The sequence below is a fragment of the Haemorhous mexicanus genome, chromosome 3 (genome assembly GCF_027477595.1).
Source record: "Haemorhous mexicanus isolate bHaeMex1 chromosome 3, bHaeMex1.pri, whole genome shotgun sequence".
NCBI classification, from domain to species: Eukaryota; Metazoa; Chordata; class Aves; order Passeriformes; family Fringillidae; genus Haemorhous; species Haemorhous mexicanus.
Window position 1 is genome coordinate 11,440,277 of NC_082343.1, and position 24,084 is coordinate 11,464,360.

General features: G+C 37.0%; 1 protein-coding gene across 8 annotated transcripts in view; it reads left to right on the top strand.

Annotated features, from left to right (window-relative positions):
* Positions 1-24,084, top strand: part of NRXN1 (neurexin 1) — a 672,843-nt gene that overhangs the window by 283,034 nt on the left and 365,725 nt on the right. For 4 of the 8 annotated variants that reach the window (XM_059840820.1, XM_059840821.1, XM_059840822.1 and 1 more), the window contains 2 exons: positions 2,181-2,384; positions 4,640-4,666. In XM_059840820.1, the coding sequence (XP_059696803.1) occupies positions 2,181-2,384; positions 4,640-4,666 (231 nt within the window). The remainder of the gene's footprint in view (positions 1-2,180; positions 2,385-4,639; positions 4,667-24,084) is intronic. The other 4 variants (XM_059840824.1, XM_059840833.1, XM_059840825.1 and 1 more) reach the window with 1 other exon arrangement.

Here is a 24,084-nt window from a genome sequence, read left to right on the forward strand (position 1 = left end):
GGTCTGCTCACCATGGTATTACTCACAGCCCATCTCCAATTAAATGAAGTCTCCAATTAAGTTCCTTCTCTCCTTTTTCTGCAATTTAGAAAGAAAAACCCAACTCAAATAATTTAAGGAATGTTGGAAAAAAGTAGCAGTGCTGATTCTGACAGCTCTCTTTCTTTCATTATCCTAAGATAATTTCTTAGCTACAGAACTCTAGCATTGATGAATGTTGGGTTTGCTCTGTATATGAAAACCCTGAATACTAGTAATGGGGTGGATTTTTATAGAAAATTCAAAATATCATTAATTTTCTGCTATGTTACTATGGAACTTTACGGTTTTTTCCTGGAATTCTTTACCCAAATTATATTTACCTTGATAAAAATCTTGGGAGATTTTTATGCACAGACTAGACAGCTAGATATAGGAAGGAATTGAAAGCCTGTCTTCATGATTTCCCCCAAAAAACTAATAAACAAACAAGGAAACCCACAAAAACTCAATCCTCAAACTAAAAAATAAAAACCCCAAACCATCAAAAAGCAAATCAACTTCCACTGAAAACTCTTTGACTTGAAATCACTTTTCAAATTGTTGCAAGTTAAGCATTTAATCTACTTCACTGAACAATTTTAGATTTAAAATATGGTGAAAACATTATTACCTGCATAGTCACAAATCATCAAACCTGTAAATGCATTCTTATAACTTGTTAGATCTAGACATTTTCACAGCAGTCTCAGTAATCACTTTTTTTCCCAACATCAGACTGTTTTCTCCAAATGTGTATTGGGGGAATTAAAAATTCTTTACTCAGGAGAAGGATGCCCAGAGAAGCTGTGGGTGCCCCACCCCTGGAAGTGTTCAAGGCCAGATTGGATGGGGCTCTGAGCAACCTGGGATAGTGGGAAGTGTCCCTGCCCATGGCAGGGGCCATGGGTGGAGCTGGATGATCTTTAAGATTCCTCCCAACCCAAGCCATTTTCTGGTTGTTTTCGTGAAAATATCATTTATCACTTTTGCCTCTCACTGAATTAGTAGAACGTTTTGTCCTTCCATGGATTGTGTAGGCTGGAAGCCTTGAAGAGCTTCTCTGAGCTCCCTTAGCAGCATCTGAGATATGCTCTGGGAACAGTTTTGGCCAACACAGTTGTGATATTTACTTTAACATAGGATCAGTAATATTAGTCATTGAAAATATTATTGCATGTTGACACCACCATAAACTTTTAGATAAGTGCCTCCATTACGCCGAAGCAAATTGAAGCATAGAGAAGCTTCCCATAGGTGTTCTCTGCCCACAGTGTTGGATTGTCCAGCCAAAAAGGACTGACTAATACATTTCAGAAATGTTTGCTTTGCTTTCTAGGAACTGCAGTGCCTCCCTGTGAGCAGAAATGCTGTCTCTTTGCTACCTTCCTCACTACCAGCCTGGAAGCTGGAAAAAGAAAGCTTGTGACTGGTTGCTCTGGGGTCTAACAGACTGTGACTGCTCTGTGCCAGATCCTCTGGCCAGGAGGGTTTCCTGGAATGTCTGAAAGTGACAGTTCTTCCCTTGTCTTGGGGGTTTTAAGATGTTACCCTCAATATGCCAATTCCAGTCTCAATCCTCTTGCTGAGGATGTCGAGGTGCTCATATCAGCATTTTTGAGTTCAAACCATGGTTTTTGTAGTCATGGAACAACCCGTGCCCCAGCCACACTGTCCTGGAGACAGTCGTGCATTTCAGGAGGATATTTGCTCACTGAATGACAATTGCAACCCATGGTTGTAGCAGTGCTAATAATTTTATACATTAAGCATTCTAAGGTGATTATCTAGGGGAATGAGAGTCAGGCTTTTGTTATGCTGTTAAGGTTACTTTTGCTGATTTGACCTATTTTGAGCAGTACAGGCCTGGTCTTTCAGGCATGGCTTTACAGGTGATTTTACTCATCTTGTTGAAGGTGCACAGGTAACTGGCTGGGTTATTAAAGAACAATTTCGTTTGTTTAAAAAGCATCAAGATATGTCACTTAAAAACAAAACAAAAACTCCAAACCTGACTTCCCTTGTGTCTCCCAGTAATAATAATGAAAAGTAATACACAGTTTTTCTGTGTCATGCTGACTGAATGTACATTTACCCTTTTACCTTTAAGGAGTTTCAGTAGACAGAGCATTAACAAACCTTTTTCTCCTTTGTGTTTCCAGAGGCAACAATTTTAAGCTATGATGGAAGTATGTTCATGAAAATCCAGCTTCCTGTTGTGATGCACACAGAGGCCGAAGATGTTTCTTTAAGGTTCAGGTCCCAGCGAGCTTATGGCATTTTAATGGCAACGACTTCCAGGGAATCTGCAGATACCCTTCGGTTAGAGCTGGATGCAGGACGAGTTAAGCTAACGGTCAACCTAGGTAACAACCTCTTCCTCCAAGAAATTAACATTTCCTTTACATTTTTTTCTTTTTGCTTGCAAACATTTATGAAACAGCCTGTTTTAACATTAAAAGTAAACTGAAATGATATATAAGCACACATCAATGAAGCATTTGCATACGTACACAAATACACGGCCATTATTACAATTTATTTTTGTTTTCCTTTGCGTTTTTGTATTCTTTATTTAGTCTTAACATTACCCATCACAACATTTTTGTACTGTTGTGTATTCTAAAAAAAGAAGACAAGTCGATCAGTGGTGATTTTTGGTTAAATTGTGGATTTTTTTGATTGTGGAAGATTGGTTTCCCTCCACAATTTCTTCAGAATAGTAATTCCACAATTTCAATATGCAAGCAGAAACAACATATATGTAGGTCAGTTCAGTTTTACCTTCGCCAATTAATCTATGACATGCAAATATATCAAAGACTTTGTTTTTAACACAGAAAATGTTGCAGTTAGACATTCCCACTGATTGATTTCTGGTCTCCTTTTTTTAGGTGTCAAATCTATATTAAATCCATCTCCTCTTTTTTAAACAATTTTGTAGTGGTATTTTTGTAGTATCGAACGATAACACAACCCTTCAATGCCCAAAGACTGCGGCCCTCAGCAAACAGCCTTGTGAACACAGGAGGCACAAGCCCTTTTACAGAAAGTAAAAAAGAAAAATTGGTTTCCTTGTTTAAAATATGATGGACAAAATGTCAGGTTATGATTCTCTCTAGTTTAAAAAAACCCAGCAAGTAAAGAAATAAAAGTGCTTCTTCCACGCTTAAGTGGCAGAGTGGTGTAAGAAGCTTCTGCCACGTTTAAGTGGCATAAGTCCAAGTCAGGACCTGAAACAGAACAGGAGGAAAATGCCCATCCCATGCAAATACTCCCATTCAGGGGATGCTATTTTTAAAAGGAATGGAGTTTTTTTGCTTTAGTCACAGATTTAGAAAGCACCAGTGGGGAGTGAGGGGTAAGAAAATAACCACCTGACCCTCCACTTCACTCAGGGGTCGCTCCCTGAATCGCTGCCCTGGTGTTTAGGAGGAGGAGGGAGGAGGAGCAAAGGGTGTGGTGGGTGACTCTTCCCTGCCTGTCCCCACCTGCAGGGAGGCCAGGGCAGGAGGCTCCGAGTGCTTTCTGCAAAGGGGATGTGCAGGTGCTGCTCCTCGGCTGTTTGCAACCACTTTTCTGATGCGGTTGACGACACATGACAAACTCAGCTATATGGAAACAAAATCTAGGTTTGATGGTATACATGTTCCTCAAAGGTGTAACCAGGAGTAGCCATACAAACTAAGTAGTGTGGTGTAGGGTTTGGGGTTTCGTTTTCTTATTGGTTTTTTTTGTTTGTTTGTATTTTCTTTTTTTTTTTTTTTAATAATTAATGAATGTAGGTAGCCCAGGAGAGGATTATGCACAAATCAGGCTAATCACTTTATGTACAAAACACCAAACACCACCCCCTGCTTACCTCTATAGTTCATGAAAGTCAATAAAAAGTAAATAAATCCATGCCCTAATGATATTGTTTCTTCCTCCAACTTCCCCCCCTTTTTTTTTCTTTCTTTTTTTTTTTTTTTTTTTTTTTGGTCAGGCAAGAAAATAATCTCAAGATAGAAAGAATTCTCTTCCTTCTCTAATAAGTGTTTATAAATACGTGATTTTTTTTCCTCTGTATTAATATAACTTTAAAGTAGTCACTGTTCATTTCAAAAATCTAGACGTTTAGGATGTGCAAACCCACAGCCCCTTATTTCTGGGTGATGAGCTCTATGTGTCAATCCTTATCTTCTGAAGATGAGCCTTTGAGGTTATACTATCCACAAGTTGTCCAAGGTGTCTGATTGTGGCCTGGCCTGCTCTATGACCCATTGTGACGGAGCACTTTCTAATTGCACTGAGACAAATTACCTGTTCTTTCACAGATGGGGAGAAAGTTGCAGCCTGCCTCAGTTAAGCATCTTTGACTTTTAATCCTGACTTTATCACTTAGATTTGTCACCATGTAGCTTTGTTTGAAATTGGCCATTTTTACCCTATTTGTCGTTTCTATTGGTAAAGACTTCTCGCAGTAGATCTGGGTTATAACACCACGTAAAGACTGATGATATGGAGTGGCCATATTTGCATGTGTCTGTCCCCGGAAGGGTGGACTGTGATTTTATTGGATGTCTGCAGCTATTACCTTGAAGGATAAATTTTCATTTTTCATCTATTCTTCCCCATCTAGACTGTATCAGGATTAACTGTAATTCCAGTAAGTGCCTATTCAAACTTTTTAAAATGTTATTCCACCATTGTAAAATATGCAAACTAGAATGACAAAGATTATGGACAGCTTGCAAGCATTTGATAATTTATTAATGAAACGTGATGATTAATTATCATTGTGTAAAAAGTCATCATACGCTTTAGCACTTGTTTTTTGTCCTTCCCATAGGACATAACATTAACTAGAATAATAAAAAGGAAGCATTCTACAGGTTTTAACCAAGCCTAGAGGAAATGGTGCCTGTAGTACTGTGTTATTCTAGATAGGCTATTTTATATTTACAGTAGCCATAGAATTTTTTAACCAGCATTTCTGATAAGCTGCTACACTTTTTTCCCCCCATGCCTTCCTTCTAATTTTCCTGACATTTTGCCTTCAACTTGTCATTGGATTGCTGCAACATAAACGCTTTTACTACAAAAATTTCTATTTTACAGTCCCCCCAGATATTTACCTGTATTTACCAGCTGGTTATAGCACAATTTGGTTTTGCTAAATCTTCAATTTATGGAAATATGTTACATTGCAATAAGGGCGTTATTAAGTCTGACTGTATTTCTATGATGATTTTTTACACTCTAATTATGTTAAAAATCCTTGAATTGAACAATTTTTCTCTGTGATATGCATGTTTATGAAACAGAGGGAAACATTTGCCAGATGAATGGACTAAATTTTAACTTCTCTGATATTATTTGGATTAAGAGGCTATATTCTGAAAGGAGAAAAAGGACTGTGATTTTATTTTGAGTCTATGGAATTCCTGAATGGTGTCAACAAATTTATTGATAGTAAGTATGGTAGATTTGAGTTTTGGGTTGTTTTTCTGTTTCCCTTCCTAACAGGTTTTGCAGGCCAGAGGACTGGCTTTATGAAAATAGAAAAAAAAAAAAAGCTAAACAACAAACTGCACAGGTTTAATTTGTAGTTGGTAAGAGTTAAAATATATTAACATAACATTCCTTAATAGTTTTATAACCCATAAAGAAAAACAAGGATCTGAACTTATTCTTAATGTGTCATTTGCTAATAGATTTTTTAATTAATAATTTTTATAAGACAAAAATTCAGCATTTGGATTAAAAAGCAGAACAATTTCCTGAGGCAAGTGTTTAATTTAACCTGTTCTTAAATTCAGAGAGACTTCAATACAATAAAGGAAATGCTTGTAATCACCAAGGCATAAAGATATTGTCCTCATATTAAAAAGAAAATAATAAGAAAGTAAAAAATTCTCACTTGCTAAAATATATAAAATCATGAAGAAAATCTCAGAAGCATTTTCTTGGTCTGCCACAGGACACTATTGTTTTCTACTAATGAAATCTCAATTAGAAAAAAACAAGTGTAAGATAAGCAGCTTTTTGGGCAGAACTGTAAAGAGAGTGTCTGCCTTTAGTAAATACATTTTTTTCTCTAGGAAAAGCAATATTGCTTTTTCTTAACTTCCTTAATAAAATCAGAAAATCTATTTGAAAACAGAGTTACTAACATAAGGAAACCCCCCAAAAATAAAGCCACAATATAACGTGTTTTCATTTTTTCATCTCTTTTGGAATAAATGATGTGTCAAAGATAAATTTAAATGGTTTGTAGGTTTCATTTTTAAGCAAGGTTTGGATCAAAAGAGAATCTGCAAACACAAATAAGCCTCCAGGAGCATGTATCTACTGGATTGGATTAGCACTCTTAAGTTCTTGGTCTCATTCAGAAGCAACATAACCTCTCTACAAAATATTCTTGGTATAAAATACTCATAAGTTATTTTTCTTTACAGTTTGTTTATAGTGGTTTTGTTGTTAGGAATGAACTTGGGTGATTAGTTCCATCTCCCTGTGGTGCTTGTGTGTACTCAGCAGGGTCTTGTGAGCTTTCAGTCTGGTAAGTACTACAATGCTTTCTTGTCTGCAGTGGAGTTTTTCAGCAGCCAGATGTTTCATGAGCAATTTCTATAGCCTAAATTTTAGATTATGGAGAATTATTGCTCTAAGCAGTCCCTAAAAGTGCTTATTAGAAAATATAATGGGGTTTAGTGGGACACAATTTGTTTCAAAGCAACAGCATCCAAAACTGGAGAATTAAGTTGCTAAAGACTGTGATAGCTGAGTGCCTCTCTTCTTTCTGCTGAGAGATGGATATGTATCAATCCTGATTTTAGGTTGAAAGTAAATCTGGTTTTCATGTTTGAAAGTCTTTTTTTTTTCCATTTCCTATTTCTGTTACTTAGAAATTAGTCCTGATAATATAACCTCAGTGTTGGGACTGAGAGTTATGTGTTATAACTAGCCTAGTAAAAGTTAAGGTCAGGATGAAGGTGTCTGGTTTGAATTCGGAGAGACAATTTAAAAAAAAAAATCCAAAAACTTTAGCTGAGCATCAATGGGCTTGAGAAAAGAAAAAGGAAAATGTGAATGTAAGCACCTTCTCCTGCTGTGAACTATAAACAGGGAATAAAATACTGCACCTCTTCCTCCTCTCACTTTCCCCTGAAGCCTGTCTTCTGCTCACTGCAGATCAAATGAATAAGTGTTGGCTGACAGAGCTAAGATTGTGGCAACAGCCTTTTCTACACATGGTCATCTCTCCACCTTTAGCTGATGTCCTGTCTTGCAGAACAGATGGCATTTTGGGGTCTTCCTTGTTTGGAGGACAGAACCTTATAAAAATTGTAAAATGTTAATCAGATATCAGATCACTACTGAACTTGGGTTTCATTAACAATATGTGGCATGCTAAATATTTTGTGCTAGGTCAGAAGATTGGTATGCCCATAAAACCATACATCACTAGAAATTCTGCCTCTTGTCAATCAGAAAATACCATTGCTGAAAGGCTGGGTTTGTCCATCCCTAAACAACTTCATTGTGTTCTTCAGAGCTACAAGTTTGTGAAATTAATTTGTCTGTTAGGCAGTGAATTAAATGGTCCTTATGAATTGCAGGTACATGTAGGTCAGTGCCTGGGCTGACACCAGGAGAAAGGGAAGAACTTATTTGAGGAACAGAAATAGCTGCTGTGGTTTCCATATTAGTGCTCATTGGGGTGAGGACCTCATTTAAACATAAGACTGCAATGAACTCTGTTGTTTTAAATAATATGAATATACCAGCATTTTTTGGCATTAATCACTCTGTAAAAAATAACATAATAGCAGTAGAGGTCTTCTACATCATATACAGAATTGATAAACTATTTCTTAAAAACTCCCTAAGAATAAATTATATGTGTGTATATATATATAAACTGCCTAAGAATAAATTATATGTGTGTGTATACATATATATATATATAAAAGCCCCAAAATATTTCTCCTTTTTGATCAAGGAAGTAATTGTCACCCTTTAATTGCAAACTATCAAGCATAAATTATAAATAGCTGTGAATCCTATTGAACTGAATGGGATTTTTCCCTAGTATTTCTTAGAGACAGAACTTCATCACAATAAAATTTCCATTTCATTTCAGTAACAGTTTTTGAATGACTTGTGAACAAAAGAGAGATGGGCTAAAATTTCATCTTTTTCACTGCTGTAACCTTAAAGGCTAGGATCTTGACTTAAATTAAATTCCCTTTTTTTTTTTTTTTTTTTTTCCGGTTTTAATGATTCCAAAATATTAGTATCTGGAAAAATCCAGGTAGCTATAAAGGCTGCTGGTTTTAATATTCAATATGCTTTTGTCACAGATGCCTGGAGTCTTGCACATTATTTCATCTTTTGGTCTGTAAGTGCTTTATTATTATCATTATTTTATTACTATCATTTATGGAAATAAATTTTCTATATTTTTATATGAATTAGCCAAGTAGGACTGTAAGGTTTTCTTAATTAACTGATACATTATACCACTAATAAAGTTAATTGGTAAATAGCTAGCTGTCATTTCCCAGTCTGATACTTTTGTTCAGTATGAAAAGATAGAGGACACATTTTTGAAGGGTGCTGTGAAAGATTGCTCAGCTTGTGGCACACAGAGCAGGGGAGATTTAGGTCAGTTTTCTAGTACACAGGTTTGCTTCTGTAGGCAATAACCCGCAGAGCAATGACACTGAACTCAGTTATACTCAAATTCAGGACTGTCAGGAGAAATGATTGTGAATTGCAGGATGTCAGGGAGCAGAGAGTCCCATGGTAGTAAATGTGTACACAATTCCTCAGGGAATGAGTGAAACAGGTTTGCAAGCTGGGTGTCCACCCCTATAAATCAGGAAGCTTTTCCTGGGCTTGGTAAGTTTTCTGTTTGTTCTACCAGCAAAGTTCCCCTTCAGTGGTTGTATTTACATGCACCCCTTGTTCTTGTGTCTATCTAGTTATTCATCCATTTTCCAGATAATTTATTGTTCCTTTCATTTTATTTTCTCATGCCATTTCAATTCTCTGCTTTTCTCTATAGCCCTTAATGTTTGTTTTCCTTGTTTTGTATGCTCATCCTTTTAAAATTGTCCTATTCTGCAGATGTGCACATTACAGATGATTAAGTCATTCTATTTGGAAGCAACTGTTACTGAAGCATTTCTTTCTTGTCACAATATCCTACAAATCCAGGTTATGACAAGGAGCTTTGTCAGATTATTGGTAAATAAGAAGAGAATTGTATCTATTAAAGAACCAGCAATGATGTTCAATTACATTATATTCTCAATGTGCACATGAATTTTAAGCAGCAGAAAGTCTTACATGAAGACTATACATCCTTTTGAACTACTGCCTGTAAAACTGCATTTTATTACAAAATCTTGCAATAAAAAAAAAACAAAAAAACTTGTTTATTGAACATCTTCAGCTGTGCTCTTATGGATATTCCTAAATCTTCTGTGATAAGTAAATCATTAATGCATTTCCATGTATTAACTTCCTACTATGGTAAAAAAGAATTATTGGAATATATTACTTGCTCTCTTTTTTACTGTTGTTGGCAGTAGAAAATCATTAAAATTATTCCAATTTGTAGCTCCACCCAAAATGTAAGAATTTGTACTTGGTCTGTTTTCCTACAGAGTGCTTATGAATTGCATGGATTTTGATCTTTCCCTCATTAAGCGTGGCTGACAGCCTGGCAAAAATATGTGAAAGAGTTTTACCTTAGAGGACATGCAGCAAATCAGCAGGGTCCTTTCTCTGCAAGTTCAGTCAGGCTCTTCCTCTGTCTGCAGCACAAAGTTTGAAATAATTATAAATAATTCTTTTCAAACTTTGCCTGTACTTTGCAGATTTAGAACAGGAAGTCATTGGATTCCTTCTCACTCAGCAATAAATGTTCGTAGGGCCCTTTTCATATAATTTCCTGAAAAACAGGATCTGCTGCTAGGCAACAAATCTGAAAACATACCTGGTTCTCTTCAGTCAAATTCTGATTGCAATCTCCTAGTTGCTAATGGACAGCATGGCAAAAATGGGAGAACTGCTGTTTTACTCAGAGACTCTCACTGCACTCCTCAGTCCAGAAGTTCCACTGAGACCATCCTGTCTTGTTCCAGGCACTGTGTTTGCAAATAGGTTGAAAACATCTCAGTTTGGGAAGAAAGTTCAGGTTTGGAAGCCAAAGAGCCTGCCTGTATAAATACAATCAGGAGGGCTGAAGTCATTAAGGGATAGCACATAATTTATTCTGTAAAGCCACAGAAGCCAGTTATGAGAGATGCCTCTAATTTCTCTTTCTCTGTTAAATATAGAGTGGACAGAAGTGGTGCTGCACAGGTTATACCCTGTGAGCCCAACACATCCATTGGCTCACTGGAGAGGTGGCTGCAAAGCCATTCACCTCTTCCTGCTTGCCCACCTGCTCTGAAGTAGAGTAGTGACTTTTTCTTGAATGGTAGGAGAGTAAAATGAACCAGCAGGGCCACTTCTGGTCATTCTTCAAAAGTTTGCATACCATTCTTTGGTTTTTGTGTTGCAGAATTTCATCTATCACAAAAAAAAAAAAGCCTAATTTTGTTTAAAAATTGTGTTCTTCTGTCTTCCTGTCTGCTGGTCCTGCTCTTACATGGTCCATTGCTCTGCTGCCAGCACAAAAGGTTCAAGTGTCTATGTGATGAATTTGACTGAAGTGATTCATTTACAAAATTGCTTATTTTGACTTGCTGCAGTTTCCTGACACCTGTTGCAGAGTAAAACAGGAAGAGGGGGAGGCAGGATGTTGCAGGGACAGTAGAAAAGCAAGCTCTGGTAGAAAGAGTCCATTGCTTTTTTCAGCAACACAGATTTATGCTATCCCAAAATGAATTCATCTGGCCTACATCTAAGCACCAACATCCTGGAAAAGTACATGTTATGTACAGAAAGGCAGAAACATCACTTTTTGAGACATGGAATGCTTAATCTATAACAATTAAAGAAGAGATATTTCAGACAACTGAAGGGAAATGCTGGGAAAGGTTTCTGGGTAAACATGTGCACCCTCAGTTAGGTACATCAGGATAATTCTCTTCTGAGTTAGATTTATCAAACAAGCTGGATGTTGAACCTAGGAAATTTTAGGGTGTTTGATCATGAGGAAAATCCATGGAGCCTCACAAAAAGGATAAGTATTAGGAGATGCCAGCTAAGGAGATGCCTTTGGGTTATTCACATAAGATAATAACGGTCTGAAATCCATTTTCTATTGTGGCTTTTTGGGAAATTTAACATGCATATAGTTTGGCTTGAGGGAGCACTCTGAGAAGGAAACAATGAAGGCACCCTGGGCTTCCAACAATGAATTATCTCAGTGAGTGACTGAGAAAATCAGTCTTGTGATATACTGATTTCTCATCTCAAGCCTATGTTTTAGTTAGCACAGGAATTTTGCAGAGAAATGCACAAGTTATCTAAAAAGCTTCCATTTTTACCCCTTCCTTATCCAGTTGTTGTTGTTAAGAAATCTTGAACTAATAAAGAGAATAAGAAAACTTGAATCAACTAGATTATTATGAAAAAAATCTTTAAAAGAGTCTTGCACATGTAATTTTTCAAAGCCAGTGGTAAGGCCCCTGCCTGAATCTGCTTAGCTGGTGCATGGGAGACAATCACATTAACAGCAAAAAAGCTCAAACCTTCATTAAAGTGAAAATCAAGGCACTAAATATGTTGGCTAACCATTTAAGGGTCTATGATATTTACTCTCTCCCTGGCAAAGCTTTCAGGGTTGGCTGCTGGGGACTGAGGGCTTTGCTCTATCAGTGCTTTCAGCCTACATGAAGGACAGCAATAAAGTTTGTTTCTGTGCCTGCATTCTACTTGGTCCTTATAAAATTTCATCTATGTTTGTTTGCTTTTCCTTAGCTAGCAGAGGAGCAAATTGCCATTAGTCTCCTGGCAGGCTGTCAGCAAAATATTATTTCAAGTTCTCTAACTAGAAAACAAATGTTTTCTTTTTTTTGTGTGCATGCTTCTTTCCCGTCTTTTCACCCTTTTCATCCATCTTACTTTTGTCTTTTTTAGTCACACACCCCACTCATGGTGCTTTAAAGCTAAAGCTGGCTTTACAGGGTCTTCACTGATCAAACATAATCAAACATACAATGGTAATATAACTGTGGCTTTCTCCAGGCACGGTGGTGTGCTGTGCAATGGCAACAGTAAAAGATTAAGCACAAGGCTATTTATGTAAATTTGAAAATTAGTTGCCCTAATTGGTGGTGAAAAACCATTAGTTTAACGTTCGTGTCAAGACTTTTTTAACACTCCCACTTGAATGTTTTCAGAAACTCCTTTAAGATTGCTGAGAAGTAACAGACTTTCCCTTTGTGATATTTCAGGGTATACTTTAATTTTTGCCGTGCCAGATGTAGAAAGTTGTCAGTTTGGTGGGTATGTGGGGCTGACTGAGTCAGGGCCACCGTGTGGTTATGTATCCACGGGCTCTGAGCTCTGGAATGGTGCCGAAGTTTCACAAGCAAAGCCCAAGGGAACAGCCTGAATTGGGCTGAAGTTGTTCCCTGTGATCTCTGAAAGGGGTAGCAGGGAGTGGGAGAGCCTCTAAAACACTAAACATGACAAGAGGGCTCTTGGAGGGTAGGAAAGCAGAGATTGCTGCAAGCATGTGGCCTCTCATGTTACCAACAGGGACAGATCAGCCTCCAGGATGTGCTGGATCTGTAAGAATAGGCTGTCTTGAATTAATAAATCCTGATTTATATGCAAGGGAGCTATGTGTGTCTAGCTCATACTGGTCCTAGCAAATCTTTCATAAAAGGACTTTTCAAAAGCAGTAGACTAGGCCTTTTAAATATTTTAATGGGAAGAAGCACTTGAAAGTAAGTTTTTCATGTATAGCAGGTTCTAAATTTCTCTTATTTTACTTTTATGTTTTCTTCCCTTAGCTTTTGAGAAGCAAGATGACTTAATCACATTTCAGGACTGGTGATTTAAATTATCCTCACAGGTTTTTTTTCCCTGACAGAAAGTGGGTGTTACAGTCAAATCTTGCAGGGATAATAAGGAATCCTGTTCTAATCAGTAATTGCAAAGGAATTGAATACTATTTTCTTCTGGAGAAGAATATATAAAAGCTAATGTAATGTCATTCATATTAGTGAACTGTGCTGCCATGGCAGTCATTCCACAGCAGAGCTCTGCTCCCACCTGTTCTCACAGGAATCTCTGCTATCATATTCATGAGTGATTGAAGATGAACACTGAGATGATATTATTTGCAAATGCAAGGGGATTATTTAAGAAAATCAAAGTGAAATGCCGTGCTTGAGGATTTTCTGAGCAGCTCCAAAATGCTGAATGTCTGGTTAAGTGGTAGGTGGAATTAAGCAGCAATACACACAAAGTAATTCATGCTAGGAGAAAGTCACTTTAATTATGCCAGCACAGCAATGGGATGTGGTGGCACTGAGCTGAGGAAATTGTGCAGCCATTGTAAATAGCTCTCATCAAACAGTTCAGTGCTCAGAAGTGACCAGAAATCCCAGTGGAAGGGAGTAGCTGTGGGGAGAGGAGGCAAGACCAGAGGAGAAAGCAGCATTGTGCTATTATGCAGTCATGGTTTATCCCCTTCCTGAGCACTCCCTGTGTGTTCAGTACCTGTTCCTCATTATTAACTTAAATGGGGAAAGTACAGGTCACTGCAGCAGGGAGGATTACAAGTATGGATTAGCTTTCCTACATGGGGCAGCTAGGCATGCTAAGGAAAAAAATATACCCGAGAGAACATGAATGTATTTTTATAAATATATGATTATACAGCCATAAGAAGCAACAGGAGGTTAATAAATTGATTTTTTTTTAATGAAATGGAAATACATCAAGGACTTCCTGAGATAAGGCTGTTTCTGCAGCTCCAGAAGTCCCAAGCATGTCCATTACTGGAAGCTGTGACTGTATTAGAGTAGTAATTACTACAGAGCAGTTCTGCCTTTCTGTGCTGCTCTTGAAAGCACAGTGCTGGACTAGCTGGTCTTATGTGCCATTTCCCAGCTTAATTTGCAACTTCTTTCCCTAATTATTACATCACTAGTTTATACCCTGTATTGAGAGCAACGGGAAATTGCTAGTGAAAATAATCACAGACTCAGAGAAACATTAGGCTGGAAAAAAAAAATAGATCTATCATCAACTAGGTTGTGTACGGTCATTCTAAACTTTGTAATCAGATTCCATGAAAATTAGAGTGTTAAGACACAGATGGCAGCAGATAACACAAGCCAATATTTCAACAATTTCTCAAAAAACCTTCTTGATTAACTGACAAATCAAGTCAAATTAGGGTAAGCCATTAATTAAGATGGCTTTTTTGTATTCACTAGGCATTGAGAATGTTTTAATTTTTTTTACTTAGTAATAAGAGCTTTCTGGCCAGAAATTTTGGTCTGTAGCTCCTTAATAAAGAAACTCATTGTTGGCATTCAGTATTAGGAAAAAATAACAGTAACTCGGTGAGTTGATGATGTTTCTAAATTTATACACAGATTAAAAATACCTTTAGACTTCATGTAAAAATACCTTTATTTCCTTTTTCTGCCTTTGTTTCTTAGGACTCTCTGCTTCTAATATATAATACTCTTGAGAGAAATTAATTATTTGTTTGCAGAAAACATTTAGAAGTGCTTATAAATTAAAATTCTATGGAGAAACAATCCAGTCTTTCTATTGAAATCCTACTGTCTAAAGACTTATTTTAGGGAATGGAAAACTAGTTGGTTATTTTTTTCCAAAAAAGAAGTGTAAAAAGGTACTTAAATCATTAATAGTTTAGTTCAGAAAGCATTTAATTTTAATAAATAAGTGAATAGGTCTTTTTTTGAAAAACAAAGCCATAGTAGTTCAGTGGTGCTGTGTTATCTCAAGAACTTTTCAAGGAAAACCAGCCAAATTGCCATCTCTCTGCAGGTTGGATGCTGCTTTTCTGATCAGCACAACACATGCTCACAGCTCTCCTAAAATACACTTGTAAGGAACTCATAGAATAAGTTGAGATTTTTGTTTTTTTAAAGAGAATGTAGATGCATTTGGTAGGAAATTAAGGAGAGGGGAAACAGAGTCAAAGAGAGTGAAATTGGAATGGGGTGTCTGGTTCTGCCTAGCACAGCCAGTGAGCATTGCAGTAGCTCTGGCCTATGTTGAGGGGAATTGCCAAGTTTCTGTCTGTCCCTCTCATATTAATAGATACTGCTGCTAAATGATCAAAAAAAAGTGCAATTACATTCACTGAGAGTCAGCTCTGATCCTATTTCTCAGCTTTGTGTGATGAGGAGAGCCAAGCTGCTTAGGAAATGTTTGGCTCCCTCTTCTTCAATCAAAGAAAGAAAAAATGAAAAGGGTGCCAAACTAAAATTTTGCATAAATCAAAATTATTTTGATACCTTTCTATATTTATTCTGCTGGAAGTCTGGAATTAAGACCCTGGTAAGGAATTATTTTACTCTTTCAGCACTATGACCAGTGAAATCTGATTATAGACAGTAGAGAACAGCACGTGGGCCTAGAGCTTTTGTCCTTTTCATATGTAGCTCAGAAATTGAGTTGTCCACCAATTTGCATAAATACAAGTTCACAGAATCTGGTTTCTGAGTCATCAGTGGCATTTTGATGGCCCCTCCTTTACTGCATCTGCAAAAAACCTTTGTGTAAGTATGTATTAGTTTCACTAATGGCTCCCTGGCTGTTTCAGAAAGGTGCCTCGTTTATCCTTGCTTCACTCCTCTGCAGCAAGGCATCATTTCATAAGTTCAGTCTTGATGAAGGAGCCTAGCAAGCCCTCAGCTACAACATTATTCTTCATTAATGTTATAAGAACAGTAATTCATTTCTCAGTGTGCTTTTTTTGAAGAGCTGATAACATTAAAAACATCTACCCAGTGCATGTCACTGATGAGCAGTTACTTATATTAAAAGCACTTACTCTGTATCTAGCACATTTTGCATTTATGTCTATTAAAATGCATGAAACATCTATCATAACATTTTAAGCACTCAGTAGCTTATTACTGGAACCACATAACTGCTTCCTTATTATCTCTTCTTGACAATAACTTTAATGAATTATATTCAGGTAGCTGTTGAAATTTCCATCCAAGCACATTACTTTTTTGGATGACATGTCAAGAGGTTAACTTATGCTCCCTTCCAGCTGATTTCTAGGCCTCAATCCATCAGACAAGTCACTTCAAAGGAGATATTGTTCTCTTGAGCTGAGACATCAAGATAAAGTTGGCTTTCTGAGATGCAGTCCCCTTTGGGAAGTGTGCAAGGAATTCTTCAGCAGTTATTTGTCTAGGCAGTCTTGAAGCAACAAGACACAAGATGAAGACCGAGACATGGAATGAGAAAAACCAATTAAAGAAAAAAGGGAGCTGTGGTTCATGTAGCTTATACTGATTCCGTGGTATTATTTCTCATTCATTTTATATTCTGTGAGATTTTCCTCCAGGGAGTGAAGTGCATGTATGTAGATAAAATATCATTAGCTAACAGTTCCTCTCTGACTCCGCACATTAAGGCATTTCTCACTAGTAGTAAAATCTGTCTGGAAAAGAAAGCTCAAATAGGTAAGTCAACAACTCCATCTTTCACTTACATGCCATGAACTGTTTATATGTGACTTGTGGAAATTGGATCAGAAGTGAAAAATAGCAGTCATGCTCACTGCGATTGAAGGACTTACAGTTTTATCAAAATTTAAGCACAGTTGTTGAATATTGGAGAAAATTGCCTGCTGAATTTTTGTTGTGGTTGCTGGTGTACTTTGAACTGTCTCTGCAGTTTTTGCTGTGTAACATTTCAGCAGCTTGAAAACAAGTCTGCTGTCTCCTGGGAGGAAAGGCCCACAGCGTTTGCTCAGGAGGGAAGAAGCATTGTCACATCTCCAGCTAGCAGGAGACAGCTGCCACCACCACTGACATGATACAAGACACTTAGGAACCCAGCTGACGAGCTAATTGGCTGTGAATAAGAGCAGCACTACCTCTGAAAGTCAGCAGCATGGATTCTTGATTCCCTAAAACTGCATAAATCAAGATACAGAGCACACCTTAAGAAAGTGCAAGTAGGCACTTCTGTCAAGAAGCTCACTTGTTTTGTTACATAAAAATTTGTCACTTGCTGATGCTGAGCACAACCCTAAAGAGATGATAAATGGCACAAGAGCACTGGAGAGATTCTCTCAATGTTAGAAACAACTCCATGTACTACAGCTATGCTTTTCCACTCAGGCATGCAAGAGTATACCCATCAAAGTCAGTGGAGGCTGATCACAGAGCAGGGATCAACCTTTGTATTCATCCCTTTGTGATTTCTGAAAACAATCTGAAATGTCTATTTTAGTCCTCTTTCCTTGACTCATGTCTTCCTAGAAATATCCAAGAATAAGCAGTGTCAAGAAATTGTGCTTTTTTTGATCCATGATGATTATAAAAATATTTTAAAACAGTTAAATAATCAATTATAATAAACCTTTAAATATTTTTATTCTTAATTAGGCAAAATTTTATAATTCAGCATTTAAATTACAAAAAGAAAAAAAAAACAAACCACAAATAAAGGATATGAGTGTGAGATTTAGTTGTAACTATTTCATAACAACTGGTTTTGGGATGAAGACACCTATAAATTAAGAGGAGCCTATTCTTAGAATAAAGTCACAGTCCAAAATTCTCTTCCTTTCTATGCCAGCTAGTTTCCAATCTGCTTATTCTTAAGAACATTGTGTGAGATATAAGGGTACAAGGAAATATATAAATGGGTTTTTTTCCTGTTGTGTTAATTTAACTAAACATAAAGATAATTTTTTTCTACAAAAAGGCAAATTATGGATAAGCATACTTAAGTTGTGCTTACTTATATTTTAAAATGTAATGAGTTTTGACAGCCATGGTTTTGATATAAATGGGCACAGTCAATATCAATGTCAGAAAGGCTAATGTGGCAAAGCTGTTTCTTCCTCTTTTTTTCCTGTTGTCACTTATAATCTAGCCAATATACAACAATTATTCCAATTCTATCCATGAAGAAAAAAAAGGAAATAATCAAATGTGTGGCTACTTTTTCTACAAAGATTGCTGTAAGTTAGGCTGGTTTTACTTCACTGGGTGTAAATGGACAGAAGTAGAGCAGGTTCTTCAGGCTCCTAAGGGTGCACTTGGAGATCTGCTGCATCTGTTGCCTGGAGCACTGTTGTGTCTCCGTCTGTTTATTTGTTTATCAGCTGAATGACATCAGTTAAGGTCCACATTATAAAAGTTATTCACATAGCCATCTCCTTGTGAAACCCTTCTTCCAAGTGAGAACTCCTCCAGATCTCCTGAGCTCAGAGGAGGCAGCAAAATTCCCCTGGAAGCTCTGGGCCCCTTATTTGAGCAGTAACTTGTAGAGATGGTGTCTAAGGAAATGGAGATTATCAGGTGTAGCACAGTCCATTCCTTTGAAAACTTAGAGGAATGTTCTTGCTGCTCCTAGAAATCCATGACAAGAAATGTATGCTTCTGTCTCTGTGGTTTTTAAAGTTTGGGTCTTTTGGTTTGGTAGTCAAGACCAGAATGGTGAGTCTGCTAAGGTAAAAAATGAACCCTTCTTCGGGAAAGGAGAAACTTAACTTAAATTTGTCTTAACATTGCTGTTTTCCTCTGCTTTAAGCCACGTCTCACAAATCAGTAGGATTGATAAAACTATGAATTTATTCAGAAATAATGAATATTATTGATTCTGGCTACCATTAAAGTAACAACTGAACAATGAATATTTATTTTTTAAAAAGTTGAAATTCAATATTGCTTAAAATTGGAGGTTAATGTTAGTTTTAGTACTACTTTGCATAGGAGCTCCTAAGTTCCCACTTAATTTCTCATGATTTTCAATCCTATTATTTTATAGAGGGGGGGAAAAGTAATAATAACTCCAGATGAACTAGCCATTCTTTTCTTCAGCAGTTTTACAAAATTTTTGTTAAATAAGACCTAAAAAAGAATTTTCCATTGAAACAAACTTTCAGAATTAGAAATCTCAGTAATGCAAAAATCCTGCATGGGAGAATTTCAGTCTTTTAAAGGGATTAAAATTTCCCATTTTCTTTTTCATGCCGATATGCAAGCTTATGGTGGATGATATTTAAAAAAAATAAATTCAGTTATTAAATGGGATAGAAGACTTGTGAAATAGCTGCTTTCCTAATGTACAGCAGTAGCTTAGGTAGAATGAAGTCAAAGGTATTGACTTTAAAGTGTTTGTGTTAAGTTTGACTTAAAACAAAATGCTCAAACATATTCAGCTTAAAATTTGTGGAATTTTTCATTATAGCAGCCATATCAGGTTAATGTGAAAACAAATTAAGACTCACTAAAGCCATACAAGTAGTTTGTGGAAGAGGATCTGGTGAATTCCAACTCACACTGATAAGTCTTGAGCGCATTTTAAAAAATTTAGCCTGATCCAAGGCAGGATTTGACCTTACAGTGTGATTGTAAAGCTGCACAATCTTTGCAAGTGTACATTTCCTTACCTGCAGTAAATACAGAGTAAGTTATCTTGCACTTCATTTTTTAAAAAACTATCATAGGACTGCCAGGTATTGAAAGTTCTCACTCACCTCATCTACAGCAAAGTCAGTTGTCAGGTTCACCATGGTTTCTGAAAATGTCTCAGAGCATTCAGCAGTGAGCTGACAAAGCAACAACCACATTTTTTCATGCTCATTGACTTTGCTTTAGTTCAGAGCCTTGGCGTAGATTCATACAACGTTTAGGACCTTTAGCACATTTTCTGATAGTCACAATCCTCAGAGAGCAGTGTGAAAGAGGAACTGCACTCTTTTTAAAAACAGAGGGATCTAGCTGATTTCTGGGTTTAGCTGCTTTTAAAATATACTTTTCTTTCATTATTTCCAAGAAAAAAGAAAATTACATGTCCTTAGGGCTGTTTGTGTTTCACTTGCTTAGATAGATGAGTTACAAAACTAAATTAAAATGGAACCAATTTTAAGCCATAAATGTTAGTAGTTATATATTGAGAGAAGTCTCTAAGATTATGTTACTCATAACGCAGTAACAAGTTCAGTTTTATCCTCTCATGTGCTCTGAGTTCACAGAGAGTTGTTATTGCAGCTCCACCCCCCCCCTTTTTTTTTTTTTTTTTTTTCAGGAAATACAGTTCAAATTAGTGTAGACCCAATTACTGACCTTTGAGAGCATATGTCTGTCTTCTACATATCCTTTGGTCTAGCAGGGAAGTCTAGAGCCCAGGACTTGCAACTCTAAAGTTTACTGCTTTCTGATGTTTTTCTTTCTTTCTCCATCTTGCTGAAATTGAGTACTGGTTCTATTTGTAGAGAATAGACTTTCACAAGACAGTGGCTCGTCAGCAGCACCTTTCTTGGCAGAATCTGTAGATTTAATTTAGTCCAATAGATCTGCCTGTGCTCTGCCTTCCCACCTGGATCCACTGGCTCTGTTTAGACATCAGCTGTGTCACAGTGAATATCTCACAGCTTAAAAGAACATAAATGGATGAGTATGTGTGATATTGCACCCTAAATTAAACAGTTTCCAAAAGAAAGGCAAAGCTGGGAGGAGAAAAATGCACGGCAACTCAGATCATGGTCAGGGAAGCAAATTTAGAGAAAAGAACCTGACAAATGAAAACTCTGTGCCCTCAGAACTGGATCTGAATCCTGATTCCTGGGTTGGTCATTTTTATATCCTTCCACGGATTTTTCTTCCCCAGTGAATTCACTGTGTGTGCTGTTTCTCCTTGCTAGTGAACTAGATCAATAGTAAATGCAGTCTGTTGGTAGTTTGGCCGTGTAGGGAAAGCCAGTAGAATTTTCAAAAGTATCTTGTTTAGCTTTCTACATTTCTGTATGAGAAATATAGATATGCCTAGATGGAAATATTTAATATTATATTCTTGTTATTCTAAGAATTATGAGCAAATCTGTTGTACAGCTGCAATGAAGGCTGATGAATGATATTAGCAGCTCCAGTCTCCTTCATTTTAATTTCTGAAATGTCAAATTTTGTTTAAAAAAAAAGGGATAAAAATACCCTTAACTGCCAATACATTACCCAAATTGCCAAAAGCAATTTTGTCTATAATAAAACTATTGTGGGCTGAAGCATTTGGATCAAGCTATGCAAGATTGATATGTTTTCCTTGATACAATTCAGTGAATGTGCTATTCTTGTGGAATTTTCCATATGAGTTTGCTGGGGAGAAAATACAGTGGACAAAATGTCTTTTACTTGCAATTAGAATTTTTTTTTAAGTTTACCTATCAATTAGCTGTAAATGATAACCTGATACACATTTCTGATGTTTAAAAGACAATGTAACTTTTCTGTTGGCAAGAAACACGTTTAGCCAGGGAATTTTGGGATGACACCAGCACAGCCTTTTAAAACACAGCTGATTCACTGTATTAATTGACTTTTTAAGCTCAGCTGTGCTAATGAGTGTTTTGGAAGACCAGCAACATTTCTGCAGGCAGCCATAGGAAGGATGGTGAAGGTTAAGATGCCTTACCCTGTATGTCTTGTGTTTCTGTTCTTGCTCTGGAGGAATCTCTCCTGAACCTTTTGTGCTGCAGCCTGGTAATGCAGATGCCTCGTGAGGTTTGCACAGTGACTGAGAGTCTGGCTGAGTTTAGAGGGATGCTAAATTCACTCTGGGAGCAGGATAACTGAGATGGCACAGAGTCCTCTTGTTGTGCACCAGGTATTTACAATGACACTCAGGTGTCTCTCAGAGCCACACAGCTGTCTATACATAGCAAGCTGAATCCTAAAACATTTATTATTGTAGCTGAAATGTTGACAACCCTGACCTTAAGTAACTTTCTCTATTAACTGAATTGGTCTCAGGGTTTTGTCTCCTTGTCCAAATGTCTTTTTGTCTTGTTACTGATAGCTGTAGTATGCATAGTTTTCTATTAGCAAACCAGGCTGAAAACTCTGATCTTTCTTTGGCTGACTAATAAATAAATAAATAGTAGTGATTTGCCTGGGTTCCACTGGTTAGTACAGCATTCACTGAACCACCCAGTCTCCCTTTCTAATCTCTGCTTGTGGTGCCTCTTTCTGTATTTCATATCTATTTTGATGGCAGAATTGAATGCTCCAAGCATTTTGGTAAATACCTTAATTAGTAGTGGTGGATTGCATTATGAGAAACAAATTTAGATAACTCATTTTGAACATGTTTTGGTACAATGCAAGAACTAGTATCTTCTTTCAAAATCATCAGTTTGTTCAAGTAGTTGGTTAAAAAGTAAAGTACAACAGGATAGATCTCTCTAACAGGAAAAATTGTGCATATTAAAGTTAACTGATTGACTTGTTGGAATTCAGCAAATCTTCAGCACTTGAGTTAGGCTGAAAAAGCTCCTCACAAGGTAGTAAAGAGAAAAGGAATCTCCAGAGAAAATTTAGGATATTCAGCGTGCTGGAAATGAGATTTTTTTTCCTTTGGGAGGTTCATACTTTTTTTCCTTTAACTTTGAAAGGTCTGTTAAGTTCCAGCTGACGTGCTGACAACAAAGTAAGCTCAGCTTTGGATGCCAAAGTAAGCATATAACTGGGAATGTTTGGGGCTTTATATCTCTTAGCTCATGGTGAATTTCACCATCAATATTTGTACCTGTATCAACTGACTGCACAGTCTGCATTTTGCTTTGTAAAAGGGTGTTTGTACAAGCAATTATCTGCTTTTAAATGGATGTGGAAATTTTACTGGCAGGATGGACTCTGAGCAAACTGTGGTAGCCATAAAAGTGACACTGCATCTTTTATTTGGTACTATCCATTTTCTCTAAGGATGCATAAAATCTGGTAGTTATTTAAGCCTTTAAAAATAGGAAAAGAGCTGAACATAGATGTTGATAATAAATGTCATACTTAAGCAAGAGGAGTTAGTTAATGGATTTTTTTTTTTTTTCCAGTTTGCATCTTGTCTCAGAAAGAAAAGGTTTATGATGAAGGTTTTGGTATCTGAGAGAATCAGTAACCCAGAAAGTGAGCAAGTGCTGGCTGGGCGTGTGAAGCAAAACAACTATGGCCTGTCTAGAAAGAGCCAGATAAGTTCCAGAGGAAGGACAGTATGGGAAATGGGAGTGAAGGGACATAAGTTTGGAAAAATAGTATCAGTCCGTGTAAAACACAATTTTTTATATATGCACACACTCTTTTAGTTGGGGCTCTCGCTTTTCTTCTTGTGGGAGATGTAGAACAATTTTTTTTAAAAACGCCCATAGCGCCCCTTGACCAAAAAAAAAAAAAAGGTGGAAGCATGCCAAATCTTATTCAAATACACTCATTTAAGAGCACTTTCTGCTGGTGTGATTCAAGTGAAGTGAAGTCAGATCAGTGTAAAGTCAGAACAAGACTGGAGAGCCAATGATTTAGTAGATATAAATTTACAGTAGATTCACCATAAGAAGTATAACCAGGGCAGAAGAAGATTCTGCATGATCTCAATATGATGTTTAAATTAATTTTAGGTCAATACATTTGAAAGTCAGCGAGGAAAGTACTAATATGAACTATGTTTCAGGTTGACCAATGACATTTAACAAGGTATGTTAAGAGTTTTCTTCTGCAGTTCTGGTAGTCTTGTGGTATCCATGGATTCCTACATCCTTTTCTGTTTAAGCATTTAGACAATTTTCTCCTAAATACTCTGCTCACAATCATATTTGCTGTTTTTCTGTGTGAAAGCATGTCCTTGGCCAGGAAGTCAGCTCAAGCAGTGCATTAGCACAGGAATGGTGAGCATCCATCCTTTCTTATCTCCCTCTTCCGCTGCCATGGAAAACTGTCCTACTTTGCAGAGAAGCAGCATGATGGGACAGGTGGATACACAATCCCTGGGCACTGGGCCTGGCTATTTTGTAGTTTCTTGTACCCACTGTGACAAATCAAAAGCCCTTTTTCTCTGTTAGAGATCAGCCCCAGGAAGGAAAGGCCTCTTTTCCATGCAGGTGGATAGTTT